Source organism: Hibiscus syriacus, unplaced genomic scaffold (assembly GCF_006381635.1).
Source record: "Hibiscus syriacus cultivar Baekdansim isolate YM2019G1 unplaced genomic scaffold, ASM638163v2 tig00002847_pilon, whole genome shotgun sequence".
Lineage (NCBI taxonomy): Eukaryota > Viridiplantae > Streptophyta > Magnoliopsida > Malvales > Malvaceae > Hibiscus > Hibiscus syriacus.
The window spans coordinates 1,061,236-1,074,585 of NW_024061949.1; the positions used below are offsets into that span (position 1 = coordinate 1,061,236).

At 34.4% G+C, this 13,350-nt stretch overlaps 1 protein-coding gene and 1 pseudogene across 1 annotated transcript; both read left to right on the forward strand.

The window, feature by feature from the left end:
* Positions 1 to 262: 262 nt before the first annotated feature.
* LOC120160498 (elongation factor 1-delta-like) lies at positions 263 to 1,943 on the forward strand. The gene is made up of 8 exons (XM_039170910.1): positions 263 to 284; positions 417 to 512; positions 610 to 726; positions 869 to 956; positions 1,056 to 1,179; positions 1,285 to 1,398; positions 1,515 to 1,676; positions 1,815 to 1,943. Coding segments are annotated over exons 2-8 (693 nt in total). The 5' UTR covers positions 263 to 284; positions 417 to 426; the 3' UTR covers positions 1,817 to 1,943.
* A 3,199-nt stretch (positions 1,944 to 5,142) lies between these two features.
* Positions 5,143 to 8,699, forward strand: LOC120159915 (annotated as a pseudogene).
* The last annotated feature ends 4,651 nt before the right edge of the window (positions 8,700 to 13,350 follow it).

Genomic DNA, 13,350 nt, shown 5'->3' on the forward strand with positions numbered 1-13,350 from the left:
GTATTTAAATTGGTTGTTAATTTAAATTATTAAAATATTGATATTCATTTTAATCATTATATTAGAAAATATATTTAAAATTGATTTTTATATTTTTATTAAATTGTTTACTAATAATAATCATATTAATACTTATTTACATATTTTATAATTGAATTTAAAAAAATTAATTCCGATCAAATTCACCTATAAATACCTCGGCCTCAAAAACCCTAGTCCTATCAAAACTATAGTTCACAAGCCAAGTAAGCAGAGACCGCCGCTGTTCCTCTTATTAATCGCTGGTAAGATTTAGATCTCAATTTATTCATACCGAATCCATCATCAACACATGATTTTCTCCCATTCGATTTTTCTTAAGTTTCAGTAGAAGTAGTTCATAATTTGATGTTTCTTTGGCTTGATTTAAATTTCAGGAACAAACTAATGGCTGTCACTTTCAACGACCTCGGTTCTGCTGCTGGCTTGAAGATGCTCGATGATTATCTCCTCTCTCGCAGCTACATCTCAGGGTAATTTTTCAAAAATAATTTTTAATTAAGTGTTCTACCTACGGTTGATAGGTTTCATCTTGTTTGGTTCACGTTTTTTGTTATTTTTTTTCTGCAGGTATCAAGCTTCTAAGGATGATATTACCGTCTACGCAGCTCTCTCAGGGGCTCCATCGTCTAGCTATGTGAATGTTTCTCGATGGTTTAACCACATCGATGCCCTTTTGAGGATCTCGTAAGTTTTTTCGACAACTTTTATGTTGGATTTCGATGTTTACTAGAGATTTACTTTTATTTTTACTTTCATGTTTGACTACGAGCATATTGATGCGGGATCTGAATGTTTAATGAAAAATTAATGTTATTTGTTAATTTAGGGGTGCTTCTGGAGAGGGGTCTGGTGTGACTGTTGAGGGGTTTGCTCCTGCTGTGGCTGTTGCAACTCCTCCGGCTGCAGATTCAAAGGCAAGTTAATATCTGTGCTTTTATATTTAAATTTACTAAATCAAGTGATTTGATTGTCTGTTGATCATCCAATTGCGAGAACATATTATGCACATGCAGGCTGCAGCTGCTGAGGAAGATGATGATGATGATGTCGATTTGTTTGGAGAAGAGACTGAGGAGGAGAAGAAGGCAGCTGAAGAGCGTGCTGCTGCTGTGAAGGCATCTGGCAAGAAGAAAGAATGTGAGGCCTTCAACTTGATTTTGTTATGATTATCGAGTGATACTTGGTAAATTTTGTTTGTTCCATGCAATGGTTATAACATAGAATTTCATTCCTTTTTCACAGCCGGCAAGTCTTCAGTATTGTTGGATGTTAAACCCTGGGATGATGAGACTGACATGAAGAAACTTGAAGAAGCAGTAAGAGGTGTTCAGATGGAAGGGTTACTTTGGGGAGCATGTAAGTAGTTTGGCAGGTTTGGTTTTGTAGTATATAATTTCAATCCTTAATTGTTCAAGTTGAATAATGGTTACAAGTGTATTTGAACTAACAAGCGAGTTCTTTTCATGTGGCAGCTAAGCTTGTGCCTGTTGGTTATGGGATTAAGAAATTGCAAATTATGTTGACTATCGTGGATGATTTGGTGTCCGTTGACACTCTCATCGAGGAACGACTGACTGTTGAGCCGATTAACGAGTATGTTCAGAGTTGTGACATTGTCGCATTCAACAAGATCTGTAAGTATACCAGATTCTGGACATGTTTCACGCAACACTTTCTGTGCTTTTGCAGAAGATGGAGTGCCCATGTTTTGCATGCAAAAAACCTGCAGAAAATTCGATATTTTCTTATGTATCTTCCTTTTCATCTTGCAGAATGAGCAATTATTGATGTTTGCAATGAGAGTTTCTTGGAGAAGCCCTTCAAAGTTATGTCCTTTATGTTCTAAAATTTTATCCGGAGTTTATGAATTTGCTAGAACTTAATTTGAAAGTTCATTGTTAGTTTTGTGTTGGTCGATGGAACCATTGTGATTGAGGTATCAGTTGATGAGTTTCTGATTGAGCCCAAGTTTATTCGATGTCTAATATAATTGCTGGATAAAAAATGATTTGAAATACAAGTTTAGACCGAAAATCAAAACCCGGTATTTTTGCTATTATCAAACAAGACCATCTTACAAAACCCCGTCTATGTTTTTAAACGACGCGGCTCAGAAGTTTTCTTATTATTATTATTGGACTTTACACTCTCCCTTAAATTTTACTCTCATTTTTTCGTTGAATTTAAAAAAAATTTCAATTTCCTTACCAAGTTTAATACATTGATTTTTTTTATTAAAACGATGTTAAAAAATAAAATTTTTATCAAAACGTCATCGTTTTGAAAATTGAAAAAATTGAAAAAAAAAATTTAAATATGGTAAGTGAAATAAGAAAGAGATAATAAAGTTTAGTTATTAATTTTGTAATTTATCATAATAATAATAATAGTAATTAAAAAACATATAAGTATGCTCCGAATTTAATAGTTTTCTATTCGCTATCTTTATTAAAAATCGCCCACTCAAAATTTAATAATGATTGTATTTTGAAAATTAGATATTTATCTCATTTTTAATATTTTAGTAATTAATTTATTGCTTTTAACATATTTGTATATTCAAATGATTTTTTAAATATGAGTAGTTAATTATTATTAAAATTTTAATTTAGTGTTATATATTAATAAAATACTGATTTAGTAAGAAAATATTAAAAAATATTTTATGAAATTGTAATCAATATTACACATAAAAGAATATTTTGTTTTTAATAATACATTAAATAAAATAAAATAATCAAAAAATATTATTTGAAAAATAAATGTATTGAACGACTATTAATAAAAACTTATATAAATTCTTTACTACACGTCTACACCCATGTAATTGTTATTAAAATTTTTAAATACACTTTTTAAAATTAAAATATTTTCTTTCATTTGTATTTTCCTTTCGGGCCTATTTTTTTTTAAATAATCAGAATATTTCATTTATCGAAAGTCGTATTAACAAATATTTTATCAGTTACAGACTAAAAAAATACAACTGTGACTATCATAAATAAAATATAACAATAATTACTTAGTGATAGCCTACGTCGCAACCGTCTTTCAGTTGGGCCCCGAGATTAGGCTTCGACTTAGGAAAATGGATTGGAGTCGTCACCGATCATTTATTTAAAAAAAATGGGTTGATCGGATACCTATTTCTTACATGATCTGCGTCTTACCAGAAATATGTGGGCTCGGGAGTCGGTTACGGTCAATGAAGGATTAGCACCCTTGAACCGCCCTTTCGGTACTACGTAATTTCTAGTTGTCTTAATTAAGAAAATTGTAATTTTAAATTAAAAGGTAAAATTTGATCATGAATTACTTACCTCTGATTAATTGACGAAAATACCCTTAAAAAGTCATAAGATGTGTTAGAGGGAAAAATGAATAAATGAAAAAAATGAAGAATAAAAATAAGTAAAATAAATAAAAATAAAAGGAAAAATAAAAAATAAATAAATAATAAATGAAATATTAAAAAATAATATATATATAAAATGAGTAAAATAGAAAATAATAATCATAATAATGATAGTAACATGAAAATATAAATAAAACAAATAAAAAACTAAAAACAAAAATAAAAAATATAAAATCAATATAAAAGATACATATAATGATTGGCTTATAAATAAACTATTAAAACATACATATATATATAATGATAAAGTAAAAAAAACTAAATAAAGATAATTACAATATATAATATATGATAATAATACGCTTATAAGTAAAATATTAAAAAAAAGTATATATATATATATATATCTAAAATATATGTAATATAATATATATAGTGTAAAAAAATCAATTGAAATCATTTAAAAAAAACATACGTATATATATTTATATAATGACAATAATGTAAATAATAAATAAATAAAAATATTCATACAATAAATAAAATGACTAATATAAAGAAAAATAAAGATTGTTGCTAAATTTGAAAGAAAATTAACGTTGATATTGTACATTAGGGGATTAAAAAATGAACACGCCTCGGGATAGATCTAGGTTCGAAACTTCGAAAACCCCACCCATTTTTGTCATCGGCGCAACCCGCCGTTTTGGGTTATCGAACCAAATCTCAAGAAAATAACGTGCACATGCGAGAAATGAACGAATCAAAAAAAATGCTACATTTATTTCTTTTTCGAATCGTTTACAATAGCTTGTCTTGTATTTTCCGCTTTCCTCTGTATTTTGTTTGTAATCTTGTGTCACAATAGTGAGTACATGACTATTTTATAATGCTTGTGAATCCTATATTTAAAAGTTTAAATCATAGTAGAACTCTATCTTATTTTTAGGAGTTTGAATCCTAGTAGGACGAAAAGGTGTGTTCAACCTAATAAACAAAAACATTAACAAGTGAAGCAACGACGTATATAAACCAATCAGACCAATGGTTTCGAGCATCAAACATAAAGGAGAAAAGCTTGTGAAGAACCAAAATAACCAACAGAAAAATCAATCTTTCCTTAACGGTAATCCTATCTGACACACATATATAATAACTAACTAATCGTCTTGTACAAATAAACATAGGAATCAAACATTAAAAACACAACCAATCATATATCATGTAAAATAATAGACCAAGAAGAAAATTTAAATTTAAAACCTGTACCAAAAATCTACAAATCTCATAGCCATTATACCTTCTATCAAAAATGATAAAAAAATATTATTATAACTAAGTTAAAACTAAAAAATATAAAGAAGGAACAGAAAAGAAGAAGAAGAAGAAGGACAGAGAGGAGGCCCTTTAACCGATCTGAGATGAGAAACAGCAGAGCAAAGAAGCTAAAGAGTGAATCAAATAAGAACTGGACCGGAGCTTCTCATCTCTATTGGACATTGTAAGAAAAACTTTGTTTTTTCTCTGCTAATAATCGTATTCAATCAGGGCTTTGTTTAGTTTTTAGCAGCTTTCGTTGAGTTAGAATGACGGGAAAGTTATTCCGTGTTTGATTTCTGGTGACCCATTTTGAGAATTAGTATTAGTGTTTTTGATTCATGCCCTTTTTTAGCCTTTTGTTTGTTGTCAAAATCAGGGGTTTTGTTTGGCTACATGTTGGGTAGTTTGGTTTTTGGTAGATAAGCATGGGTACTGCTTCTGAAGGATTTTTGTTTCAAGTTGGGGTTTGGGATGAATAGCAACACTAACCTTCAAAGAATTTTGGGGCACCTTCTCAGTTGGGGAGTCCCGGGACGGTGCCAAAACCGCAAACATATTCCCATCAACAATCAGTTTCATCACGCAAGGTGGGGGGCCTCAGTTTCCGGGCCACTTTAAATTGTCTGCCTCAAGCACAGGTGCTTGCACGGTCACACGTGCAGGCTCATGTGCAGCCGCTGGCTCAACCTCAGGTTGCTGCTCATTCCCAATTCCCAGCTCAAGTGCACTCGCTAAATGTTAATAATGGCTGAGGCCACCCTGGCTCAGGAAGTGTCAAGCGGTAAGCCACCTTCGAAAAACTCCGGTTCATCTAATAGTAATACGGCTTCTCTGTTTAAAACAATGGAGTTAACCCCGGCTGCTCCTAGAAAAAAGCGGAAGCTTCCCGAGAGCCAAATACCCAGAGTGTGGTATATACACTCTGTTGCTTGAATTTGAAGCTAAGGTGGATGCTGCTTTGTAGAGAAAGAAGGTTGACATTCAAGAGTCGCTTAAAAACCCTCCCTGTATTCAGAAGACTCTTAGATTATATGTTTTCAACACTTATTCCAATCCGGGATAACTGACCCTGACCAGAAGAGCATCGAAGCTCCATCATGGTCGCTTAAGATTATTGGTAGGATATTGGAAGATGGGAAAGACCCTGTTCTGGCTGGAATGGCACAGAATTCATACCCGAAATCTCGTCTTTTTTTAAGAAAAATTAAATATACTTGGATGCAAGTCTCTATCCAGATAACCGTGTGATTTTATGGGAGAGTGCTCGGTCGCCTGCCCATCATGAAGCGTTTGAGTTGAAGAGGGAAGGAGACAAGGAATCTACAGTGAGAATAAGACTAGAAATGAACTATCGACCTGAAAGATTTAAACTTTCACCTGCTCTAGCAGAGTTTGGGAATTGAAGTAGATACACGCCAAGAATCTTGGCTGCGATTTGGCAGTATGTGAAGTCAAAGAAGTTGCAGAATTATGAAGACAATTCCTTTTTTTCATGTGATCCACCTCTGCAGAAGGTATTCAGGGAAGAAAAAATTCATTATGGTTTCACAAAAGATATCACAGCATTTAATCCTCTATCGCCCATGCATTTGGAGCATAGGATCAAGCTTCCAGGCTAGGAAGCACGGGACGGCATAGTTCTACCGTTTCAAGTACCCGATACGTCCCGGCATGGGGATGACACAGGCTGAGGTACGTATTGGGGACATGCCACGGTGGTAGGTTCGGCTGAACGACATCGGGGACGTTTCACCAAGACTTGGGATGTTTCGAAGACGGCATGTGAATGTGTCCCAGGAATTTTGTCATTTTCCATTTAAAAATAAAACTTAGAGCAAAACCTAATTTTACAGCTTTTCGATACCCTCTTTCTTTCTCATAGTCTCTCAACTTTCCCTTTCATCACCAGAAATGAGAAAACTGTTTTTTTTCATTCCAAAAATTAAATTGTGTTGTTGAAGTGAAGACTTCCAGGTTCAAACTTTCAATTGGCTATGTAAGTTTCTATTTCTCTACGTTTTTCAATTTCTTTATCTACCCTTTTTAATTTATTTTCATTACCGAATATCCTTTGCAATTTAAACATTTAAGCACTTCAATAGATGAAGGATCTACATTGATTTTACTGGGCTTGCCATCAAATAATTTGTTCTTTAATATCCCAGTTGAGTTTTCTGTTATTATTTATATATTTAATAATTTTTTCATTAACATCGGTTCTCGGTTTGTTTCACATGTTGTACTATCTTTAGTCTTGAAGTCAGTTATTTAACATGTTACACTATGTTTATTGATCTTCGTTCATTGGTTTAAGAGCTAGGCTTTACATTCAATTGATGCACGATAATCGAACTCAATGATTTGTTTTTTTTAATGTACACAGAACAATTTAATTTAAATATGACATCTCAAGGTGGTACCAAGACTTGATATTATGATTTGGTTATGGATTTATCGTTTTAGAGTTAATATTGTGATTTGAGTCTTGATACTTTATTATTATGATTTACTTATCAATTTTATTTTTTATTTTTTTTTATAAAATATTGACTTTATTTATGACTTTTTACTTCTATTTATAATTTTAATTTTTTTATACGTCGTACTCTTGCGTTCTCGTACCCCTGTAATTTTAGAAATTATCGTTTTCCGTCCCTGTATCAGTGAAACATAGCTTCGAGGGAACTGTCCTATTGGATCAATTGTTACGATGTCCAGGTTGATGTGCCTTTCCCGTTAGAAATGGAAAAGCCTGCATTCTTGGCGGACATGGAAAAGAACAAAGAAATTGATGCTTGCGATGAAGTGATTTGTACCGCCATAAAGAAAATACATGAGCGTTGTCGGAGACGAGCTTTCTTCCTCAGTTTTAGCCAATCTCCTGCAGAGTTATTAATGCTTAAATTTCTTCCGAAGGCAAGGATTTGAAGCTTTTTGCTGGAGAAGCTAACCATAATGCTGAGGAGCGGCGATCTGAATTCTATAACAACCATGGTAAACCTTGTTCCAGTTATTTTATTTTCATTCTATGTTTGTTTGATGTCTTAGTTTGGCATACATCTGTCAAAATTACACGTCTTTGCTTCTCTTATTTAATCTCATTCTATGTTTGCTTCAATGCCTGTATATGATTGGAATCTGTCAAAATAACCTGTTTATTCCAGCTTGATCTTCCTATTTGATTATATGGTTTGACAGAGAAGAATGAGAAACTGGATGAATTAGTACTCTCATCAACTGATCTGTATTTTACCAGCAACGATAATCCTTTAGAAGAAATTCTTAGGACCCCTAGGATTGATCGATCCGAGGCTATATGATTTACTATGTTGACGTCTGGTGTTAATTTCATGCTATGAATAACTACATCTTTTGGCTTCTCTAAATAAAGTATGATCTCTAGCTATGATTTTATACGGGTTGATATGTGAAAGCCATGTCCCCCATAGAGCCTAATTCATCATAATGATGCCGATTTGGTTTTATTTGAAAATGATTGGTCACATGGGGTGTTAAAGTTACTGTGGAGCTTCAATTAAAATCTTACAGCTTCTGTATTAAAAGCATCTTCTGACGGTCTTTTTTCATATGTCTGGAATTTCTAGGGAAGATGGTGTAATCCGTTACCTGAATCGCAAGTCAATGGGAGGAGATTCTGTAGGAAGCGCTTGAGCAGGGTTCTTTTGAATTGTTGATTGTTCGCATGAATCTCAAGGCTTGTAAGTTCTAACTTCTGGCCTGCATTGTGTTGCTAATTGATTCGGGGGACATTAGATGCTACGAACAAAGAAACTATCATGAGGATTTTGGACCAAAACTTTCCTCCCAAGTCATCTGAATTCACCGTGGAGCATATCATTCCATTCAAAAATATTTGCTTATTTTGTTGTACTGGCTAAAATGCAAAGTGCTTAGGTAGTCTGCCCTCATTATTTCTGATTTGTGCCAATCATCTCCACATCGGTTTCTATGCTGTTTGATTCGCCAGGTGTTTGAGATCAATTCTCTTATCGAACGACATGCACGAAGCACTCGTAATGTCAGTTGATTTGTTTTCTTCAAGGTGTAGCTTGAACAGAACGAGTATTGTATCCTTTTAGTTCGCTAATCTGTGGAAAAGGGAGCATTAATTCATTTCCTCTCGGTTCCCTTTGCTGCTATTCTTTGGCAGTTCTTTTCTACTGCATCATAGAAATATGAATATATATATAATATATATATATAATATATATATATATATATATATATATCTGACTTGGACATGTTTGAGGTTAAAGATACATGTATTAATGATGATGGATTCTTGACAGAGTGAGTAAAGAGATGGCTATTACTTGTGTATTTAATTTATGGGGTTTGATTTGAATGACTACTTGCATATATTTTCTTTAAATATTTTAAGAGTAATGAATATTGATAACAATAATATTAAATATAAAAGTTGATAATTTTATTCCCCACTACATTGTTGACTGGCTTGTAGAATTATTGCAAACCAGATAGTTTAATCAAAGCTTAATTTAACGAAATTGAGTGAATAATTTTTATTTTGAATCAAACTCCAACTCTAAATTTAATCAAAACAAATTTTATTTTTAAACAAAATTAGATTAAAATAATCTATAAAATGATCATTAAAATCTTCGTTTATTCCTTGGTGGAGATGAATAAAGTAAAAGAAAATACAAGTTGCAGAGTTGGATTAGACACGTGGGAAGCAATGATGGGATAAGGTGGCTAAGGAGTCACCATCCCAGAAAGCGTCACGGTTCGGACTTCGGAGGAATGAATCTGCGGCTTTTTGTTAGTACTCACAAGCAAAGCAAAGAGAAAATAAGTATCTTATAATATACGATTTTAATTAATTTTTTTTAGATTCGTTAAAATGATCAACTAAATCACAATGCGATCGATAATTCGCAACGCGATCTCCGGTATCGCAAGTCAGTTTCCAGATTCGCAACGCTATTTTGACTATCGCATTGCGATTTCCCAAATTCGTGTTGCGAGTATCGCAAGTCAGTTTCCAGATTCGCAACGCTATTTTGACTATCGCATTGCGATTTCCCAAATTCGTGTTGCGATTTCCTAAATTCGCATTACGATTTTCCTAATTTGGAATGCGAATACGTAAATCGCAACGCGATTACGTAAATCGCAATGCGAATACGTAAATCGCAATGCGAATCTGACTATCGCAATGCGATTTACATAGCGCCATTCGTATTAACGCGTATTTTTTTTTTCAAATTCCAAACACGAATTTCTTAATATATCGGAAACTGAACCGTCCACAGTATATCCCGTAATCGCAACTCATAACCTAAAACCTAAAATCACAACTCAGTCTCATCTCCATCTCTCACTCTCTACGGCGAAATCCGTCCCCATCTCCGAAGATTTCCGTCACCATCGCCGGCGAAATCCCTCACAACCATTCACGGTCAGAAATCCCTCACAATCATTCAGAAATGGAAAATCAACCTCCGAGGGTTAGTTTTTTTTAATTATTTTTATTTTCAAAATTTTGTATTATTTTAGGTTTTTCATATTGAAATTGATGATAAGTTTACTGGTAATTTCAATAATAGATTAACCATTTCACTTAGATTTCTTATTAAATTCATTCGATTGCTGTCAATACTGCTAAACTGTTTAGTCTTTAACCCTATGAAGTTAGTATTTGTCTTTGTTTTGTCTTTTGGTTGAAGTAATGCAGAATAAGAATAGTTTCTAAACTTAAAATCGCAACATGAAAATGAAAATCGCAACACGAAAATGACTATCGCAACGAGAGAAATGAAAATCGCAACGAGAGAATCGCAATGCGAAATGAAAATCGCAACGAGATAATCGCAACGCGAAACCAAACCGTATTGCGATTTTCATTTCGCGTTGCGATTCTCTCGTTGCGATTTTCATTTCGCGTTGCGATTCTCTCGTTGCGATAGTCATTTCCGCGTTGCGATTTTCATTCTCTCGTTGCGCTTTTCATTTCAACCAAAAGACAAAACAGTGTTGCAAATTTTAGTTTCAAGAATAAACTACTATTTATGTTTATTGTTTTTTGTATCTTCACAGTGTAGTTTTGGTATATATAACTTGGTATATTTATTGTTTTTGTATAAATTTTTTTCGGCTTCATTGACATTAAGGAATAAAGTTAGCCTAGCCACTACAATTGCTTCGAAGCTTTCACCTGCACAAAGAAAATTGTTTGAGGAAACCTACTTCAGGCCATGGCTGAGAGTACAGCATCTGGGTGGAGATGGTAATTTGACCCATTTGTGGCTTCAGACCATGACTAGCGATCTACCCGATAGTATACAACGTGGTGAGGAAGAGATATGATTTCATTTTCCACCGACGTATACTTGTTTTGGGCGGAAGGAGTTCTGCTTAATCACTGGTCTACGATTCGGACACGATAATGTAGGCCGGTATACTCGTCATATCACCCTCCCATCATGGTTATCCAGGGTTTTTCCTGATGAATCAATAGAGAAGCTGAACTTACACGTCGACGACCTGAAGAAATTGTTTAATAAGAAAGATGGTTTTACTCGGATGAATGACGTCGATGTGCCAGTATGCCTTCTACTACTTTTGTATGCCGGCTTTTTAGGCAGAGAGGCCAGACAACCTATTCCTCAGGAGCTAATATATTGGTAGAGGACCTAAATGCATGGAATCTGTTTCCGTGGGGTTCGTATATATGGAAAGCTACCTGGACTAAGTTGTCGTCTGCCTTTGATGACCGCAAAAGTTTGTGTGGCGATGGGTCGAAATACACTTTGTCAGGCTTTGTTTGGGCCTTTAAGGTAAGCATTTCTATATAATGTTTTCAAAATTATAATTAATTATTTAATAATTACTAATGTTTGTTATTATATTGTTTGTAGATTTGGATATTCGAGGCTTTCCCCAACATGCGGACATATGCATTAAAAACTTCAAATGATATTCCTAGGGCTATTTCCTGGAAGAGGAAACGTCTGTTGGATTGGGAAGACTTAATACCATATGCGACAATAAATAATGTAAGTTAACACAAATACTATCATATATAAACAACTTATTAATAGTAGACGTTTAACTTTGTTTGAGTTTTTATATTTTTAGGAGGCCAACACTCCATTAATGAGACTGACACCCACGAAGGCTGAGCTTGCCACTGATTGGTGGCAAGCTAGTCAGCGTTTTCTTGATGGCACGAATGATGAGCAGCCTCCACTTCCTCCACTTCGAGAGCCATCACCTCACCCAGAGCCATCACCTGATCGACCGATACACCTCTACAACGAGAGCCATCACTATCCCGTCACATCATCGAACCTCTTCTCCACCATCACCTCATGATAGGCGACCGGAAAAGATGCCACGACTTTTATCTCCCTGTTCTCCACCTCCACCTCAATGGGATGAGTCAAAGGAGTTACGTGATGAGGTCAATGCCTTGCATGAGGAGATCGGTACTCTACGCGATAACGATGGTGCATGGCGTGTGGAGGTGTCTACTTTACGTGGTGAGGTTGCCGCTCTACGTGAGATGGTAGTATCGTTGTAGAATGAGGTTCATACTTTTGTCTTTTGGTTGAAGTAATTTATTCGGTTGCTGCCAATTCTGCTAAAATGTGTATTCTTTAACATTGTGAAGTTAGTATTTGTCTTTGTTTTGTCTTTGGTTGAACGTAAATTTGTTCGTTTGCTGCCAATTCTGCTAAACTGTGTATTCTTTAACACTGTGAAGTTAGTATTTGTCTTTGTTTTGTCTTTTGATTGAAAGTAATTTGTTCATTTGCTGCCAATTCTGCTAAATTGTGTATTCTTTATACTCTGAAGTTAGTATTTGTCTTTGTTTTGTCTTTGGTTGAAGTAATGCAATCCATTCAAGTTTCAATTTGCAGAAGAAGAAGAAATAGTTTTCTTGAAACTATATTTTAGCAACACTGTTTTGTCTTTTGGTTGAAATGAAAATCGCAACGAGAGAATGAAAATCGCAACGCGAAACGAAAATCGCAACGCGAAATGAAAATCGCAACGACAAAATCGCAACGCGAAACCAAAAATCGCAACGCGAAACTATAATCGCGTTGCGATTTTCATTTGCATTGCGATTCTCTCGTTGCGATTTTATTTCGCGTTGCGATTTTCGTTTCGCGTTGCGATAGTCATTTTCACGTTGCGATTTAAGTTCCAGAAACTATTCTTCTTCTGCAAATTGAAACTTGAATGAATGCATTACTTCAACCAATAGACAAAGACAAATACTAAGTTGACAGTGTTGCAAGTTTGAAACATATTTGCCTTTGTTATCTGATGCTTTGTGAACTATGATAGAATAATGACTTGGGTGAATTCAATGCAGTTTGAACATATTTGTCTTTGTTTTCACGTTTAAATATCATGTCTATTTATTTACTGATTTTTGTATTTAATTATTTAGCGGCCCGGTAAGGTGGATGCTTTACGTCGGGTTTTTCTTGCACGACAGAGTTCACGCATCAGACGGCGTGCACGTGCTATTAAGTTTCCGTACACCCTAATAGTGCGAAGACACCGCAAGAAGAAGCCCGACTCGCCTATCATCCCTCAAGAGTCCACTCCTATCGTTGAAGAGGCCCCTATCATTC